The sequence below is a fragment of the Alosa pseudoharengus genome, unplaced genomic scaffold, assembly GCF_046254945.1.
Source record: "Alosa pseudoharengus isolate Yale_2024_CS ecotype anadromous, Long Island Sound unplaced genomic scaffold, YU_APseudo_1.1 YU_APseudo_1.1_scf_2, whole genome shotgun sequence".
NCBI classification, from domain to species: Eukaryota; Metazoa; Chordata; class Actinopteri; order Clupeiformes; family Clupeidae; genus Alosa; species Alosa pseudoharengus.
This window is the reverse complement of record NW_027468663.1, coordinates 36,861,280-36,881,515: the sequence shown is the minus strand read 5'-3', so window position 1 is coordinate 36,881,515 and position 20,236 is coordinate 36,861,280. Positions and strand designations below refer to the sequence as shown.

The window sequence follows — 20,236 nt, the reverse complement described above, 5'->3', positions numbered from 1 at the left end:
CCTTGAGCAGCCTTGGACACAGTCTGTATATCATGTGATGTTCCGAAGTACTGCTGGAAACATTTTGAATATTATGTTATAAGCATGTTTGTCATTCTTCCTGCTGGTTTGCACGTATACGGAGCCACTGCTGCTGCAGAGGAACATTTTGTGGTCAAAATAATTTGACAGTTGGCCTATATACTTAAAAATACTGGCAAACAAGAAGTAAAAGTAAACAAGTGTCTTCTTTAGCTAATCAATCACAAATGCATCAGAAACAACTAAAGTGGTTATAAGTGCCTATTGACATTAAATCAGTGACAAAGTTTTAAAAATGTAAAGGAAATTTAAAGAAAAGAAGAAGGAACACTTCTCTGGGTCAAATCCAGGGTGCTCTTCAAAAAGGGCCTATACGCTAACATTGAAAAAACAGAAAAATGAGGCATTGATAAATATAAAAACCCTTTAATCAAAAATGGCTACATTCCAACGCATTTCAACCATACAGTTTTCATCAGGGCAGACCTGGTTTTTCACTGGGTCGTGAACAAAAAAGACCCATATGATCTTATGATGTAAAAGGTAACATGGAAGACACAATAACTGAGTTTGACCAGAAATACAAATAATTTACTTGAGATTGTGTTAAATCAATTGACTTTTCCAGATTTACAATATAATATTCATTTTTAGCTCAATTCACGAGACTCCGTATCATGCCATTCTTTTGCACATGGAAGTTTCCTCATTTTCTGTAAGTACAAGAGAGGCTGGACAAATCCACACAGAGCAAATACAAATGTGTTAATTATGTCAACTGTGCAAATCCAATCGTCTTCAGAAAAGCCTCCACAGAGACCCATAACAGTGACAAAGATATGGTCACAGAAAGTAATAGCCAGAATGACCATGATGGTTTTGAAAGCACTTTTCTTCATGACGTTCATGCAATCCTTCTGCCCCTCACCTTCTCCAGGGCTGGGGCGTTTCAGAGACCATAGCACAGACAGACTACAGAATACATCAATGGACAGCAAGATGACAAACAGAATAGCAAACTCACGTATCAGAAAGTGGGGTGTATAAACAATCTCTGCTGCAGTAAATCCCCCTATAACCACACCAACCAGGGCAGTACAGGTCATCTTGTGTCTCAGGGTCTTGTACTTTAGGTAGATTAGAGGATGCACCACTGCCAGATACCGCTCCATACAGATGAGACTTTGGAAGAGTGGACGGGCAGAGAAAATGAAGGCGTAGGAGGGCAACACCATATAGAGAAGGCAATGGTGACGTGTAGATAAGTAAGCCGAGTTCCCAACAACGACAGTTAAAGAGAAGACTAGCTCGCACAGGGCCACATTCATGGCATAGAACTTGGAAATTGTTGCATGTTGTGTCACCACCAGCCAGATGAAATAGATGTGAAGTGGGGAGCCCAGGAGCAGATACATGCTCTCACCTACAAGGTATAATCTCACATAATGGGCCCCTGCACAGCGGTATAATGTCTCCATATCTGATTCAGGGGAGCTCTCGTTGATGAAGCACATTTCTGCAGTACCAGGGGAATTGTGGGAACCTGTAAATTGTGAGTAAAGAATAACAGGTGAGACCATCTGCCTGGCAAGGCTCGATTTGATTCATTATACATGAATAAATGAACCTGATGTTGTGTGTGTTGTTATATTACCATGATTGTGCACTCATTCTAAATACAAAACAACTCCCTTTATATCATTACATTTGCTTATCTAATCATGACAAAATAGGGATATTTTATAGATAAATAATTTCATTCGAGGGAAAAAATACTGAACATAAACAGATTTAATATTGTAACCAGTATGCTTCCAAAATTATTTCTAAAACATATCAGATATTACACTTACAATTCTTTAATAAATAAAAACGTTTTTCCATTGTATTAAGCTTTCTTTATGTACTTTATCAAGTCCTAACACTGAACGATTTACAGTGATATTCTGTGTTTCCATTTCCATATTTAATGAAACACCTGCTGGTTGGATTTTTTATGAAATTGGTAATCAAATAAAAAAAAGTATGCAATAATACAAATAGCCCACACAAAAATAACTATGAACCTGATCCAATGTAATTGTAATGGACAACAAAAATGTGTAATGATGATAATGCAGTACGTACCGTCCTCAGGTCTCCACTTTTGTCACTGCCCTGTCAAAGCTTTCACATAGAGTGATGCATGTGGTCACTGACCAATCTGATTTATAGTGCACTGTACTGTGTGTATGTGGTTCACAAATGGGACACATTTGACTGTCCTAATTTGCTTTTGAATGTCCTCATTTGAGGGACAGAAGTGATCTTGATCGGTGTATGACCGCAGCAGCATTGTAATTATTGACTGCACCAATATAAGGAACACTGGGTGACCACGTCTCTGACATATGCACTTGTCTTTGCTGAGTTGCGATATTTACAGTACTGCTGATCGCAGTGGTTATTTTAAGAGCATCTGTATGGGAAACTATGTTGTGTTTGTGTCACATTCTAAGAAATAAGGTGAGACTACTTGTCAGCATTTACTCAGCTCCCTTCTAAACCACATTTTTTTTTTATTAGCAGTTGCAAGAGCCTGATAACACTGAGAACAATAACAACAACAACAAAAAACCCTATAAAAGCTCCTTCTACACAAATACGCACACCGTGAAGACCAAGAGCTGCAAACCAAACGGACTGTGCATGGACCCACACAGAAGACACATTTGTAAAATGTCTAAAACAAAACAAACAAAAAAAAAGTTTATTTGCTTTTTGTATTTACAGTTCTTTTGTTGCATGGATCAAACATACTACATGTACACCATAGCACGAGTTTGGTGTCTGTGAAATAAAAAGACCCACAGGTCGAAGAGGTGTAGGAATGAGCAGAACTCGGAGACTCCCCTGAGAGCTTCATAATGAGGCCCCATTGGGCCCACTGCTGAGCTTCAGTCTCCAGTGTTGTAGTGCGGTCTGCATATAGGTTAAGAAGAAGTGAAAAGCAGAGATAAGGAGAACAGTATAACAGTTTAAGTTGACATAAAGATGCTGTTTGATATGCATATGCGGGAGCTATTTTTTTTATGTTTTCACTTAAAGCCAAGGAGAATTCTGGCAATTGCCAGACCAACCCCATGCCAAATGGCCAAACACATGCAAATAAATCTACTGCATGTTAAAAAAAACTCGCCAGAGTTTTCTTTGGAAAATAATGTTTCACCGTCGGTGCTCAGAGGGAAAATGCCTGGTCTTTTTCATACATTATGTAAATCAGGTTCATGCAGTAGATTTATTTGCATGTGTTTTGGCAGTAGGGTGCTAGCCGGCAGCAGCCTACCTCTAGATTCTCATAGTGTTCCACTCCGCGACAGTGACTCTCCTTGGCTTCTTCGTCTCCGCAGAAGAACTTGGCACACACCTGACAGAAGAAGCCGGTCCTTGGCTCCAGGAACTCCATGCCTGTCATCAAATACACCCTCAAGATATTCAACAGCCGAGCACACGCATAAATTTGCAACGCACCGTCATGTTATTTGTCCTGTAGTTGTCATCTGGAAGATACATTTCACAAAAGTGATCACACATTTTGTATGTGAGGGTCAACAGTCGTTGGTTTTCCAACCATACTGCCAATGCCAATATACAATGCTTACTCGGCATACAGGTTTACCACCTTTGACAGTGTCATATTGCTGGTGTGCGAAAGGCAATATCAGACTGAAATATCTATATATAACTCATATCAGTGGCAACTTCACCTCCTTACTCACCTACAGGACGATCAGAGCCAAAGGGAGGCAGGCTGTAGTCTTTAGCGAAGATTGGTTCCTTACGGATCCTCTTTGTGACCACCTCAGGCTGATCTGGAGATCTCCGGCGCTTGGGCCCCTCTGAAATCACTTCACACACAATTCCATCAGGACAGTGTAAAACAAAACAAACGTCATCACACACAATTCCTAACCTGACCCTAGCCAGATGAATTTCGCTCCGCCTAGCTCCACTCATCCATCTGGAACCGATCCATTGAAGTGTTGCTTCAGAAGGCTGGGCCTAATCAAAAAATGCTTGCATATGATTGAATAAGCCACTTGTCTGTCATCTATTGACGTGCTACTTCAACCACTCACATCGAAGCCAACCCGTGACGCTAATAACAGTGTCACAGTCGCTTCTACGCTATGTCACATCTATGAAACTCCCGCCCTGCGTCCTGATTGGCTGAACCATAAAGTCGGTTGCAGAAATCACTCTCAATGGAAGAGGTCCCAGGTGGATGTGAGTGAAGCTAGGCGGAGCTAAGCGGAACAAAATTCATCTGGCTAGGGTCAGGTTACACAATTCCATCAGGTCAGTGTAAAACGAAACAAATATGTCACTCTTATACTAGATCACCAACATGAATTGAAGCTGCAGTCTCACCTCTGAGTTCTGATGTGGGTGAAGTGGTTATGGAAGTCTCGTCCTGTGTTTTGTAATCCGATTCCTCCTCCTTTTCCCCGGTTGTGACCACAGTGTCCATAGTGGCACAACTGTCCATCTGAACGACCCGGTGTGGACCGTCCTCCTCCAATTGATCTGTACAATCTGACGATGAACCAGTTTCCCCTTGTGAACCTAACCATTGCCAATAGGGAGAGTATCCATTAATAAGCAACTATTTTCATCCATCACTGTCTGGTATAACAGTTCAGACAGTCGCACTAAAAGGAAATTAGAGAGGGTTGTCACCAAAGCCTCTGACATGATTGGTTGTGACCTTCCAGTCCACACTCTGTACTCTAAGCACACCTTAAACCGTGCCTCCAGAATAATCAAAGACCCCTCTCATCCAAACCACCACTTGTTCTAGCTTCTCCCCTCTAGGAGATGCTACAGGACAGGTCCATGAAAACCAGTTCAAAAATAGCTTCTTCCCTTCAGCAATCAGACTCCTGAACACCACAAAATGTATGTCAACAATTTGTTTATTTACTTGTTTGTTTTTGTTTTGTTCTTCTTTCTTTTCTCCTTTACTGGATTGAGCTACCTCTTCCTGTAACAGCAATTACCACCAACATTGTTGTGTGGCAATACAGTATATCTATCTATCTATATATCGGAATTGAAGTGACCACCACACTCACTTATGGGACCTGGGGTGATGACCTCCTCCTTTTCCTTTTCACCTTGCTGGTTACCTACGGCAATGCTACCAGTGCAGCTTTCACTCTCCACGTTCTACAGTTCAGAAAGAGTTGGAAGACACAGTAAAGGTGAGATGAAAGAAAACAGGCTTGTGGAGTGACAACTTTGACAATTTGTTATAACAAAACAATAAGGAAAAGTAAAAAAAAATAAAAAACCTGTTGTGTATGGTCCTCCACATTTTCCTTCATCAGGTCCTGGTTGATTCTTCCACCAGGTGCTGTGCTCTCCACCCTCTCGTCTTCCTCTCTGGTGTCTGCGCCCGTGTTTTCTGGGATGAGGCTCGCGATCTCCGAGTGCAGTGACCCCTCCGCACTGACTCCCTCTGCAGTGACCGCCAGTGCCTCCTCTAATGGCTGGCTGGGTTCCCCAGCAAAGTCCCCTACCTCATCTACCGTCACAAAGTCATCCATCACACAAGGTACGAGATCGTCCTCCAGGTCGCCTCCCTAATACAGGGAAAAATCGAGAGGTGAGGGCGGTGATCAGAATAGGGTTTACATTCAATCAGAGTTTGTCGCAGCGTTCGTCAATACAGTGGAGTATGTGCTCAGACTGCCATACTAGGAATGGCTCTTTGGCATAGTGGGCAGGTTTACGGTGCAGGTGTCTATTCCGCGTTTGAGGCGGAGTGTGATGCCTGCTACAGGGCTTGAACTGAAAACAGGAAACAGGTGATATTTTGAACCCTATATTTCCGCTAATGTAAATAAATAAGACTCCCAATGGTACACAAGTCTTGCACTGCACTGCATATGCACTGCAGTCATCCTATACTTGATGTAAAGACCAAGACATAGCGTATGTTGCTGACTTCAGCTGACATCTAGTATAAGTAGCCTCACTCTGTGAGGGAAATTTGGTCTCTGCATTTATCCCAATCGGTGAATTAGTTAAACACACTCAGCACACAGTGAACACACAGTGAGGTAAAGCACACACTAATCCTGACGCAGTGAGCTGCCTGCTACAGCGGCGCTCGGGGAGCAGTGAGGAGTTAGGTGCCTTGCTCAAGGGCAAGCGCTAACCAGTAGGACACGGCTGCCCACTAAACAGACTGACTCTAAAGGGGGCAAATTGTTGCCGCACAAATGGCTGGGGCCTTCGGTGACAAATACTGCTGAATTGTTCAAAGTTTTCGAGACTGCATGTTATTTAACAGGCTGTTTCCATTGTTCTGTCAACTCCTGGACCTCCACTCATCACATAGGGGCCAGAGGTGGGGTGGCTTACCGCGGGGACAATGGAGGCATGTCCCTGTGCGCCCCGAGGGAGCCAGATCAGGGGGCCCCAGGACAGGTTGACCGCTGTGTGAGTGACCGCAGAGATAGCGGAGGCACTAATGTGTGGGGCAGAAGTGGTGGGGTGCATGCAGAAGGTGGGGCAGAAGGTGGGGGGTATATAAGCGGGATGTGGCTGAGTGCATGAAATGGATGTGCACAACTGAAGCAGACCTGCCAACCTTGAAGAACTTTTTTGAGTAGCACCTCGAGAGAAAAAAAAATGTTCTGCCATCTGGGCCTGCAATGATTACATTATCCTAACTAAAGCGATTGGTACGCAATCTCTGTCTGGAAGCCTATTATTTGTTCTCGCTTGTTTTCGTGCTAATAAACCAGAACAACTATGATCCATATATGCTCCAATCAATGAGAAGCTCAAAATATTTAGCCTAGATCCACTTTCAGAGTCGTTGTTAATGGCTGCATTTGGCCTTGGAAAGGTTTGTGCTCCCTGAGCGCCTTTTAGTTATGAAAACATTAACCATCAGCGACACACAGAAGTCAAGTCAAGTCAAGTCGGCTTTATTGTCAATTTCTTTACATGCACTGGTCATACAAAGAATTTAAATTTCGTTTCTTACTTTCCCATGCAGACATAGACATACTTTAAAAGTTGACAACAATCTCCTTGGTCTTGCTGACATTCAGCAGGAGGTTGTTGTCTTTGCACCATTTGGCCAGCAGGTCTACTTCTTCTCTGTAGTGAGCCTCATTGCCCTTAGTGATGAGGCCCACCAGTGTTGTGTCGTCCGCAAACTTCACCAGATGGTTGGAGCTGTGAGTGGTTGTACAGTCATGTGTTAGCAGTGTGAAGAGCAGGGGGCTGAGCACACACCCTTGCGGGGCCCCCATGCTCAGGGTCAGAGTGCTTGAGGTGTTGTTCCCGACATGTACTGCTTGTGGTCTCTGCAACAGGAAGTCCAGCAGCCAGTTGCAGAGGGAGGTGCTGAATCCTAGCTTGTCCAGTTTGCTGATGAGTTGTTGTGGTATTATGGTATTGAATGCTGAACTGAAGTCTATGAACAGCATTCTCACATATGAGTCTTTATTGTCCAAGTGGGTGAGGGCTGGATGGAGGGCAGAGCAGATTGCATCCTCCGTGGATCGTTTGGCTCAGTATGCAAACTGTAAGGGGTCCAGGGTGGGGGGTAGGGTGGCTTTGATGTGTGACATGACTAGCCGTTCGAAGCACTTCATGATTATGGGCGTGAGTGCTACAGGACGGTAGTCATTGAAGCATGATGGTGATGATTTCTTTGGCACGGGTATGATGGTGGCAGCTTTGAAAAGTGATGGGATGACTGCTTGCTCCAGAGAGGTGTTGGAAATGTCTGTAAAAACATCCTTCAGCTCTTCTGCACAGTCCTTCAACACTCGGCCTGGTATGTTGTCTGGGCCTGCTGCTTTGCGTGGGTTAATGGTGGCTAGTGTCCTCTTCACGCTGGCAGAGGACAGGTACAGGGGTTGGTCGTGGGGGGGAGGTGGGGTTTTCTGTGGGTGAGTGTCATTTTGTGCTTCAAAACGGGTGAAAAAACTGTTCAGGTCATTTAGCAATAGGGTTGCAAAGGGGCGGAAAATTTCCGTTAAATTTCCGGAAACTTACCATGGGAAGTTAAGATGGGGAATTTTGGAAATATTCCAAATTGGAAACTTTCATGGAATTAAAGGACATTATGGGAATTAATGGGAATTTACGGAAATTAACATGGAATTTTGGGTAATTCATACAAACGGTTTCATATACAAACATTTTGTTTCGTAATAGGCAATATGATTTGTATGTTCGGATTTTTGCTTAGCTTAGCATACAAAGCTAGCTAGCATGCTAGCAGTAATCCCATTCTCTGCCTATGGTTTACTAGTGTGCTAAACTAGCAACACTGAACTGCCCAAGATACATTACACCACTCAACAACAAAATCCGATTGGTTGGTACACTTTTTCCCCATGCATATGAACACACCATAGATTTCCTTTATGTCTAGCAGCCTATGTGCATGTAATTGACATATGGAAATTTGTCTGAAATTGCATTAAATCAGGTTGTTTTAACTAATATTATGCTGCAAGATGGGGTTTTGTCCACTACATTTAAGTTCCCTGTTATAGACTAACTTGCCATATTAAAAATTCCCAGTTTATTCCCATTAATTCCCGTTTATTCCTGTTAATTCCCATATATTCCCGTTAATTCCCATGGAAAGTTTCCAACTGAAAATTCCCAGAATTTTGCAACCCTATTTAGCAAAGAGGTGTAGTTCTCACAGCTCACAGTCTGTGGACTTCAGCCATGGCTTCTGGTTGGCCCGAGTGGTGATGTGTTTTATTTCTAACATCATCGATGCATTTGGTGATGTAGGAGGTCACAGTGTCTGTGTATTCCTCAATGTCAATGTGGTTGTTGTGGGTGGCAGCTGTTTTGAAAATATCCCAGTCTGTTGTTTCAAAGCAGTCCTGAAGTTGTGAGACGGCCCCCTCCGGCCACACTCTCACCTCCTTCAGAACTGGTTTGGTGACTTTTGCTCTTTGTCTGTATCGGGGCAGCAGCAGGATGCTAATGTGGTCTGACTGTCCGATGTGGGAGAGGGGTTTGGCTTTGTAGGCTTCTTTCTGTGGGGTGTAAACAAGGTCCAGGGTGTTTTGTCCTCTTGTTGGGAAGTTTACATGTTGGTGAAATTTTGGTAGTACACAGTGGCGTAACTATAGTAGGTGCAGCAAGTGCAGTCGCACCAGGGCCCGTGACCTCCCGGGGCCCGTCGCTACCCCCGCCCTGCCGCCTCTTTTTTTTTTTTTTTTTAGAACTTCACCATTAAGAATCAAACTATCAAATAAAAACGGCTAAATCAAATTACCATCTTTGTTTGTCGTCATACTGTTTCGCCAGAGTATCTTTCTTTCTACTGAGATGCAGCAAGGATTTCTGGGTAGGCTAAGTGATTTGTTGTGATTTTTTGGCTGCACATTTCAGTCATCGTTCCGACTAAAATGCCCTTCAAACACAAGAGCGGCTGCAAGAAGCGGCAGGACGTAACATCCACATTCGGGGAAGTGTGTACTGCTCTCATGTTGTTTCTGACATTGCCTGTGACTGTGGCAACAGCTGAGCGATCTTTTTCCAAACTCAAACTTATTAAGACCTACCTAATGAGCAGCATGGGGCAGGAGAGGCTCAGTGGGTTAGCTATACGATTTTGCACAACGAAAGGCTCGTAAGATGGCCTTCTTCTAATGGCCTAATTCACGCATATTGGGGATTGTATGCATATGAATGATTTTATTTGGTTTCTGCACGGTTAAATAAGTTAGGCTACATTAACTTTTGTTTCTGCGCAGTGCGAGTTTATAAGCAAGCAATCTACGCTTGCAGTTTCAGCAGAGGGTTGAAGACGCGCATTGAGCGAATTGAGCGCATTGAGTGTTCCCATAATTCCATGCGAGTTGATGTTAATGCAGTAATATTAGATTACCCTGGCCTGCAGGCTGTTAATAAAATTATTTTTAATGTTTTCAAGTGTAATGGATCCTATGTAGTCGTGTGTTTTTTATTTGAAATTGTAATCTGTAACTACTAAACTACTTCGGTGCCTCAGGCCCTTTGCATAAACAATTGAAGTCACCCTTAATGTGTATTGCATGTGTCAGAGCTAATTCATCCTGGGCCAAAGTATGTCATGCCACTTGTAGTACAGTTTTGAGATTGGCGTGATTGAAATCTCCAGCGATGATTGTGAAGGCATCCGGGTGTTCACTTTGTTGTTCACTGACGGCCCGATACAGCTCATTCAGTGCCATGCTCCTATCACTGTTTATGTTGCTGGGGCGGATGTACACCACGACCAGCAGAATCGCGGTGAATTCCCTGGGGAGGTAGAAGGGTCGGCACTTAATGATCATAAACTCCGCCAGTGGAGAGCAGTGTCTGTGTACTACCGTAGCGTCTCAGCACCAAGCATCATGTGTGTAAACACAAACTCCTCCACCACGTTTTTTGTCTGCTAGGGCTCTGTCAGCTCGATAGCACGTTAGCTGCTCCAGGTGTATAGCAGAGTCGGGGATGTTCTCGTTGAGCCATGATTCAGTAAAAACAGTCACGCAGCAGTTACTCACTGTCTTGTTTGCTGATCTTAGCAACCGAATGTCGTCCATCTTATTGTCCAGTGATCTTACGTTCGCCAGGAATATGGATGGTATTGCTGGGCGAGTTGGGTTGGCTGCTAGCCTTGTTCCGACGCCAGCTCGCTTGCCTTTCTTCCTTGTACTGGCACACCGCTTGCGGTGACGCCGGCCAGGTGAAGCAGACGGGTCCGATGTTGTGGTAGGCAGGCGAAGTATTCCCAGTTCTGCCAGCGTCTCGATGTTTTGTTTTTATGTCCAAAACATCGATACTGCTGTACACAGAAAGTATAATGCTAACTGAAACAACTGATGAACAAGTAATAACTTGTCAAGACAACATCAAACTATTAGGCCTAGGTGAATTCACAATCGCACTCGTTGAGATTTTTTAGTTTCGCAAAATGACATCAGGGGGAACGCAAATTCCCGAGTGAACACCCAAGAATTCCCTGTCATCAAGTCTTTCGTGTAACCTACTGTTGGCTGAAGAAAATATAGCATAACGAGTGGCCAGTATCCTTTGTCTAGATCATTCAATTTCTCACTTGTCACTTTCTCTCTGCATCTCACCCTCGCATGAAATAGATTTGAGGGAGATTCTAATTCCAGCGAGCTTTCCGGAGAAGTTGGATGTCTGCTCGTATTTGCATAGTTAAGTAAGAAATCGTACCCGCGTACTTTGATGTGAAAATGCATGGCTGCTACGCAAAATGCATACAGGTTGGCAGGTCTGCTGAAGTGCCAGGAGAGGGCAGCGTGACCGACAGCGTGACCAAATGCTATCACTACTGTAGAGCATGCTCTGACTGTTGTACCAACAAGCCTGCTGCTTAGGTGTGGCTGTCAGTGTACAGGTTTGTTATCCTGTGCCTCCTAGATTTGGGTTAGAGGCAGCATAGGCTCCTCTCTCTTCATTACACGTAGAAATAATGAACTGCCTGTCCTCTCCCGGCTTTCCTAAACACAGTGTGGCATAATATACCAGTAGTTTGAACAGATCAATGAACCCTACGGTCACATACCATCTCTTGGTCCTCATCCCGTGTAACACCTATGTCTCTAGGTGCAGTTGTTTCAGGTGGAGCATGTGAGCCTGGGGCAGCTTCTGTATCAGCTCCCTTTGGCTTTGTGGAAGCAGGTGAGTGTTTGCCTGGGGCAGCTTCTGTATCAGCTCCCTTTGGCTTTGTGGAAGCAGGTGAGTGTTTGCCTGGGGCAGCTTCTGTATCAGCTCCCTTTGGCTCTGCGGAAGCCCTCAGTGCTGACCGGGACTTGCACTCTTGCAGGAGGGCTTGCAGGAGCGCGGGGGTGAACTTCGGCAGGTCAACCTTCTCCCCTACTGCCTCTACATCACTTCCTCCTCCACCTCCCTTGCCTGCAATCTCCCCGTCACTGTTCACCGCCACTGCCACAGGCGCCTGGGACGTGGAGGTGTCCTTCCCTGCTGGGCACGAGTCTGGCAGTTTCCCTGCATCCGCTTCCATGGTGGCGCTGTCTGTCTGCTCGGCTGCGATGGCCTCGCTGGACGAGGCTTCCTGGCCTCCAGCGGCCGCTGGAGAGGGGTCTGACGAAGCTGCCGGGTCTGATGCTTTGCAATCAGATGAAGTGGAGGTTGATGGATTGCTGCAGAAAAGGAAAGTAATATACATGACAGTGACAGCTCAGATATCTGTCTGTAGTGGATCTTGTTCATGAAGAAACATTAAACATCTCTTGGACAGATTCATATAAGTAAAGTACCTTTTAGCTTCTTCATTTTTCTTGACCTGGAAAGGGTGAAATGCACTATTTACCACTAGTCTTGGTACTGTAATATTATTTCCTGTGATGGAAATATTTATTATAGTTTCTGATTAACCTAAGTAAAGTATTTCTGAATCTGAATGTCACACCTACCAACATGACATCTGGCTTCATAGAGAAGGATAAGGGGTTGTTTTGCACAATGCATGGAAACTTCTGGAAACGTTTGTAGACGACCTGGGCAATGGCAGCCGTTTCCATTTCGAAGATTATCTGCAGAGGTTTAAGAGAGGAGTTTACGAATTAAAGAGAGAAGACTACGAGTTTAGGATAATCTTTGGCTTTTCTGAACCAGGACCCACCACAACTCAAAACTAGATGTACCGCAAAGTGGTACAAAACCACCGCTCAGTCCTGCGCATTCTCTCCACAAAAATAAATCACGCTTGTCAATTTGTCTCCATCTCCTACTCCAGCCCCTACGCTTGCAACTTTTGTGTATGTAAATGAGTGTGTGCATAGTGTATATATATAAGTATATATACAGTATATACTCTTTTGATCCCGTGAGGGAAATTTGGTCTCTGCATTTATCCCAATCCGTGAATTAGTGAAACACACTCAGCACACAGTGAGCACACAGTGAGGTGAAGCACACACTAATCCCGGTGCAGTGAGCTGCCTGCAACAACAGCGGCGCTCGGGGAGCAGTGAGGGGTTAGGTGCCTTGCTCAAGGGCACTTCATCCGTGCCTACTGATCGGGGTTCAAACCGGCAACCCTCCGGTTTCAAGTCCGAAGTACTAACCAGTAGGCCACGGCTGCCCCCAAAAAGTGTGTGTGTGTGTGTGTGTGTGTGTGTGTGTGTGTGTGTGTGTGTGTTTTTGTGTATATGTGTGCTTCTCTGTGTGGGTTTGTGTGTGTGTGTGTGTGCCTGTGTGCGTGCTAGCAGCTGCAGCAGTCATAATAACTCAAGTCATATTCAATAACATGCAACACATTCAAAATCAGACTGAGACGCAGAATCACACACAGACACACACACACACAGTCCCACCTTGTTGTGGTTGAGCACCAGACTTCTGCAGACATTGCCGAACCGTTGTATGAGCTGCTGCACCTCTCTGGGTCCATTTGGTGTGTCTGGAACATTATTCACAACCAGCAGCCTGTTCCAAGCCGTTAACGCTCCCTAACAAAGACGCAGTCACAAGGCTGACAGTCACTTTTATTTCACCCAGATTTGAGCACCACTAACACAACAATGATATGTAACAAGTCAAAGATGTAAAGGGACTCACACAAGGTTTGTCAGGCCCCATCATCACGTGGAATAGTGTCACCTGCAGCAGAAAGATTTGAATTACGATGACAAAACTATGGAGGGCTCACATGAGTGCATGAGGTCACTCCGCAAATATTGTTTAAAGCATAACTCTCACCAGAATGCAACCTAGTCAAACTTTCATTTAAAAGCGCCAATTTTAAGCTTGACCGTATTGTCGTTTTCGGGTCAAATGGCCTCGAGTTCATGTGTAGAGACCCTGGTGATACTTCAATCAAAGTTTCATGTTGTGTTGAGCCTTCTTAGTGTTTGAAAAATAGCGATTTTGATGCGATCATGCATCAAAATAGTAGTGCCCCTACCACTCTCATTTAAAAGGCCATTTGACCCGAAAACGACAATACGGTCAAGCTTAAAAGTGGCGCTTCCGATAATTATGCTTTTAAATGAACGTAGATGAACAGACCAATAACTAAGACTTAAGCAGATATTACTTCCTAACCACTGTTTATTACTGGTAAATTAGAAGGCAATAGGACGTGAATTATGGTCATAACAGGCAATTTATAATTCTAGCCTTATTATGTAGCAGTTCCAAAAGAACAGCCGTTCTCCATTAACAACACCCAAATAGCATGGTCTGTTCTTGTGAAATGAAATGCAAACCTACAACTGTTAATACTGCCTAAATACATATGAATGAATCCGGTTCCGGTATAAGTGAGAATATGTTCCCTGTTAAAGTGGAGTGCTTTTCATATTTAATCATGAGTAGTTTACCAACTAGTATTAGTAACTAGTATTAACAATCTAATGGGACTTCTTCACAATGAGTGAAACAATAAAACAACAATAAAATATAGTCCAAAGCAGTTCTTTATTTTCTAAAACAATGTATAACTAGATGTACCGCATAGCGGTACAAAATATGACCGCCGCTCAGTCCTGTTCATCCTCTCCTGCTTGTCACGCTTGCCAATTTGTCTCCATCTTATACTCCACCGCCTACTCTTGCAACTTTTGTTTATGCTTGTATGTGCATGCCTGTGTGTGTGTGCCTGTGTGTGTGTGTGTGCCAGTGTGCGTGCGTGTGTATGTGTGTGTGTGTGTGTCTAATTGTGTGGATGTGTGGGTGTGGATGTGTGGGTGTGTGTATGTCAATTTGTCTTCATCTCCTATAGAGCCTGACCAATATGGGATTTTGAAAGCTGATAACCTACCGATTTCGATATTTTAATTATTAAAAAACTATTAACCGATATATCAGCCGATAGTCATTTTTAATAAAAAAAAAAATGTAACATGTAAAAATGTTCTCCCATAACAAGGTTCTAATCAAGGTAGGGCATTATGTATTTGAATAGGCCTAACTATCTAGATTCCTAATGAAAAGCTCTTCATATACAGTCATTTTTTTATATTTGGAACTGCAACATAATAAGGCCAGAACTATAAATTGCCTGTTATGACCATAATTTGCGTCCTATTGCCTCCTAATTTACCATTAATAATCAGTGGTTAGGAAGTAATATCTACGTAAGTCTTAGTTATTGGTCTATTAAGGGTGTAATATGGTCATGCCTTGTAAATGATTAATTAACGAGTGATAACTGCTTTAATTAAGGGATAATATCTTACTAACAATTATGTTAGTTACTGGCTAATTAATGATGAATCTGGGTGTGTTAATTTAAAGTGTTACCAGTTTGACTCGGGTACATTGACAAAAAGACCCTAGGTTGCATTTTGGCGAGAGTTACACTTTAACATAGTCTCAGTATAAGCAGGGTGAGGGTGCTTACCGGCCTGCTCAGGTCCACTGACACTGATAGCTGTTCCAGAATGAGCTGACAGTCACAGATGCAGGCAGGTGCATTCACCATGTCCTGAGCCGAGCTCTTGTCAGGTAGAACCACCACGGCCTAGAGATAGACATACACACCTGTGAGAAGGAGGGCTATGGTAAAGGCTGGCTTTCTGGGACTGTTACCACGTGGATCATCTGCATTATAGAGCCTTCTAGCAGCTACCATTTTAGATTTCCCAGTGCATCATGATAATCTGTGTAGTGGTGTTAGACAGTGTCCTTTGCACACAGCTCAATGACCAAAACAGCACATATACAGCAAGATTCTGAAACAAGGCTCATTTAAAAAGTATGCCAGAAGTACAAACACAAGCATTCACTGATAAATTAAAGTAGATTATGGAGTCAGGTTGAGAGTACCTTGCCCTCTGCAGTGGCGATGATGACCTGTGTTGGATCTCCATAGGGAGTAACCAGTTTCACGATGTCACTCTCAGTGTACCCACTGTCAGGAAGTCCAGACATCAGCACGATGCCCCTCTGTAGCACAAGAAACAAAGGTTACACATCAGCTAATGGTGTATCTGTGGGCTGTCTGGATAGAGTGCTCTAATCTGCTCCAAACTTTCTGGTGGTCCACTTTAGTATCTCACCTCATCTGTTGTCCACTTCACTTTCTCTGTAGTTTCTACGAAAACAAAGCCAACACAGAGAGCAATCAGTCCTCAAAGGTCCACAGCTTTCCAACTAAAGATTACAGAGCTGCACACAATGGCTAGACGGCATTGTTATTCTAGTTCTGTCATAATTATTATTCTGTTATTCTGTCTTGTTTTCTTCCCAAGCTAGCCATTACCTGTCTGTCTGAAAACAGTGTCGGCCTTTTTGCTCTCCACTGGTTCCACAATTGGCTTGGGATCTGAAGCCGCTACCTTCGGGTCAGACTTGGATGCAGGAGACATGGGGGGATGGTCAATTTTGGTGGATGAGCATTTGGAGGTGGATGCTGGTGACTTGCCCTGTGTGGAGGAGGAGCGGGAGGCCCGTCGCCTCTCCAGCACTTTGGCTTTGTCGCCCCCAGGAGAGGTGGACGGCTGCCTCTTATTGTTCCTGGAGGACGAGGACGAGGACAGGGAGGAGCAGGGAGAGGACGACGATGGAGGTCCTGCTGCTGCGCGCCGACAGGACACCTCATGAGGGCCTCTGGGCCGGTCATGGGGGAGATGTCGTGCTGACGCACCGTCTGTGGAATGATGCAACACAGTACAGCATAACTCTCATGCAGAATACGCCATTTACTGAGCACTACACGGTCATCTTACCACACAATCATCTTACAGAATCTGTTAGTTAGCATCAGCTGAACCCTCGCCTTCTGTAGATTATTTGATTAAAAAAAGGTTTTCTCATTCTTCCAAACACACACAATATCCACAATAAGAGTCTACCTGTAGGAATGTGACCGGAACTGTGGCGTGGGTGGCTCCGTCGGCCGTAAGGGGACCCATGCCGGCCGCGGTGAGGGGGTGCGTGCTGGTGCTGGTGCTGGGGGAGGTGGTGGTGTTGGTGGTGAGAGGGTGGAGAATGGGAGTGGGCGTGTCTGTACGGCGTTTGGCGGTCAGGAGATCTCCAGCGCTGGCCTCTTGACGCGGCGCCTCTGCTGCTGTGGCCGTGGCGCGTCGGGGAGCGGCCCGGCGAGGAGCAGGACGACAGGGAACGCGAGGCCGAGCGTGAGGCCGAACGGTTCCCGTGGCGCCCAGACCAACCGTCCAGAGAAGGGGAACGATCTCTGCTTTGACACAAAATTAACAGAAGAACAGACAGGTTCTAAGGTACGGGTGCAACTCAAGTGGAACGTTTGTGGAGCATATGCTGCAGCTTTCACGACAACCAATGGGACTGGCATTGACCAGGCGTGAGAGCAGCGGGTGTGCTCCGCTTCAGTTGAGTTATCAGTGTAGCCTGGCCACCTACTCAAACCTCTAGTACATCTGTGATGAATCTAATGTGCATCCAGTGCAGTGCATAAGTCACTCACCTGGGCCACAAACTGGAGCCAGGGGGTCTCCAGTCAGGATACCTGGGAGGGAGAGGAGCCAAACAAGTCACTAGTGTCAACTCTGAAACATATAGCTGAGGCAGTTCACAACATCACTGAGGCTAGAGCTTAGGAAGCTGCTTGAGATTCTACTGTGACGGCATGGAAATAGAAACATTCATATGATCTTACTGATTCCTGAGGTCTTTGCACCCTGCTGTGTGGACCACCGTGTTGATGTGGTTGTGCCAATCCTAGTAGACAGAGACAACAGAGAGGCACTATTTATGACAGACCGCAACATTATGCTTAAAGGAAAATTCCAGTATTTAGCACTTTGAGTCCCTTTTCTGTTTTTATTTAGGATGAACTAGAGTGGTGGACACCGAAATTATGACAATTGGTCCTGTCTCGACTTTTCTGACTCGTTTTGAATCGCCTTTGACTAGTCAGAGTGGCTGCCTACAGGCATGCTCAAACATGTCCTAAAACAACCCTTAACGTTCGTTTTCAAAACTGTGCAACTCACCGAGTGGTTAGTGGTGTTCGTTGATGTTCCAAAACAAGTAGCGTAGCAAAATACAGTTACTGTCGTGTTTTATTTGGCATTTTGTAAAATCCCATTCCCAAATCTGTTAGAAGACTCATTGCACGTTTATATTACTGCGCCACCGTCTATGCTTCAGGCTCAAATATTGAGCGGAAGTTTATACGCGGTTGTGAGGTGTCTGAAAAAATAGTTCCATAATAGCAAATAAGATGGCTGGAAATCATATATTGCGCCGATATATTTGATTTTAATAATCAACGAACACCACTAACCACTCGGTGAGTTGCACAGTTTTGAAAACAAACGTTAAGGGTTGTTTTAGGACATGTTTGAGCATGCCTGTAGGCAGCCACTCTGACTAGTCAAAGGCGATTCAAAACGAGTCAGAAAAGTCGAGACAGGACCAATTGTCAACATTTTGGTGTCCACCACTCTAGTTCATCCAAAACAAACCAGAAAAGGGACTCAAATAGCTAAATACCGGAATTTTCCTTTAATGACAGACCACAACATCATGTTTCATGCCACTTGGAATAAGTCTCTGTCCCGGTATGATGTCGTCTCATACTGATAAATTCAGCTGCTCACCTTGGCGTCTTCACACTGCACCACGCACAGTGAGCATGTGTGGGGATAAACTCTGGGCTGGGCCGCCATGTAGTCGTTGACCATAGTGGGTGTCGGACCTTTCACGGACGGTGGGCTGCGGGAGGTTCGTGCGTGCGACCTTAAGCCGGGGCTGGGCTTCCTGTGGTGTTGCAGATAGTTCCTTGCCTCTTGTGTGTTGACCGTGGCCTCTGGCTTGTGCTTGGTGGGAGAGGGGGGTAACGGCACGCGCTTGAAGCTCTCCTGGCTGGCATGGCCGTACTCGATGACCTTCCCTGGGACCTGTGTGGCCATGCTCAGGTAACTGGGCGCGTGGGCAGCAGTGGCCGGGGTTGGGTCTGGTTTCGGGCTGTGGTGAGGAGGAAGCATGGAGAGCTGTGAGTGAGGCGGAGACACTGGTGCGTTCCTGCCAGCTTTGCGGCCCTTGAGGTCCTGCAGTATAAGAGGCAGGGACTCTGGTGTGAGCTGGCTGTCAGGGTAGCGACTGAGAAGCTCCAGATCCTTGCTAGAGAGACCAAAGCTGGCCAGCAAGTTGCCCACAGAGTCAGAGGTAGACTTTTCCCCAGCTGACCGCGACGTGTTCCAGGAAGAGCTCCCTGATTGGTCCATCACTGTAGAGGAAGCATGCTGTGAGCTTGGGGCTTTGTACTGGGCCCAGTCCTCACCACCTGGCTTCCCCAGGTTTTGTGTGGGCCTGGGCGGGAAGCACATGTCCTGCACAGCCGGGGCATTTTGTCTAAAGCCAGTATTAATCCTCTGGTACTTGGCAACCTCCAGGTCCTCAGGAATGGCGGGTGGAAAGGCCGACCGTTGGTAGTCCTGCGAGATAGAGTGATTGTCCTGGTTGACAGCCACCGGCATCAGGTGCCGAGGCCGAGCAAAGTCAGCCCCCTGGGGCTGCCGATACATGGAGACGGCAGAGGGGCAGGCCGAAGCAGCTGCCGCTCGCAGCAGGCCGAGCAGGGCCACTGGGTTGTTACTGTGCTGGCTGCTGATGCTGAGGGCACTGAGCTGGTTGAGGGCGAGCTGAGCCTCAATCTGCGCCAGTTGGAGCACGGCGGCTCCGGTAGGAGCAAAGACAAGCGGGCTGTTCAACAAACCACTGCCGAGATGGGGAGAGCCCACCAGCTGAGAGTGTGTGTGTGTCTGCAATGAGAGTCTAAAGAGGAGAGAGCAAATCATGGCACAGCACAATGAGCAGAGAATATAGCATACTATTGCTTTTTCCTTTCCTGTCCAAACCGAGTTATTGTTGAAGTAACGTTAACGTTAGACATTACGACCAGACGTCCAAACATGCGAAGACATTTTCAAACAAATTAACTTTTCATCGCAAGGCATAACGTTATTGTCATATGCCATAGTGATCATGTTTACTTATGCTCCCAGACACGAGATGTTTTTATCAGTTAGTTGACTTAAACTATTCACGTCAACGTTATCTGAAGTTGGCTTGCATGAAGAGGTGGACATGCCAGAGAACATGTCACTAACGATCATCACCTTATGATCACCACACATGAACGCAGCTTAAGTGAATAATTAAGAAAGAACTTCCTTAGATGTTCCTCAAGTCTTAACTTTCAAGCTAACTTGTAAAATTGTAAATGGTAGCT

General features: G+C 45.2%; 1 protein-coding gene across 1 annotated transcript; it reads right to left on the bottom strand.

Moving 5' to 3' along the window:
- Window positions 1-1,443: 1,443 nt before the first annotated feature.
- LOC143133489 (uncharacterized) lies at window positions 1,444-19,897 on the bottom strand. Its single transcript, XM_076293251.1, has 20 exons — window positions 19,863-19,897; window positions 18,603-19,779; window positions 17,657-17,718; window positions 17,465-17,506; window positions 16,875-17,218; window positions 16,283-16,669; window positions 16,080-16,114; window positions 15,847-15,966; window positions 15,422-15,541; window positions 13,636-13,677; window positions 13,392-13,526; window positions 12,489-12,608; window positions 12,333-12,358; window positions 11,618-12,215; window positions 5,355-5,645; window positions 5,136-5,229; window positions 4,432-4,626; window positions 3,780-3,908; window positions 3,347-3,468; window positions 1,444-2,982 (listed from the first exon to the last, which is right to left on the bottom strand). Exons 1-20 carry the CDS (start codon window positions 19,895-19,897, stop codon window positions 2,923-2,925), a joined length of 4,134 nt encoding a protein of 1,377 aa, XP_076149366.1. The 3' UTR covers window positions 1,444-2,922.
- Window positions 19,898-20,236: the final 339 nt, after the last annotated feature.

Bases quoted from the DNA above. Each gene is read 5' to 3' on its own strand.
- LOC143133489 (XM_076293251.1), bottom strand. From the start codon at position 19,897: ATGTCTAACGTTAACGTTACTTCAACAATAACTCG. The intron at 16,115-16,282 runs GTAATGGCTAGC...TTGTTTTCGTAG, and splicing joins CACTGTTTTCAGACAGACAG to AAACTACAGAGAAAGTGAAG. The intron at 4,627-5,135 runs GTGAGTGTGGTG...GGCAATGGTTAG, and splicing joins CATCACCCCAGGTCCCATAA to GTTCACAAGGGGAAACTGGT.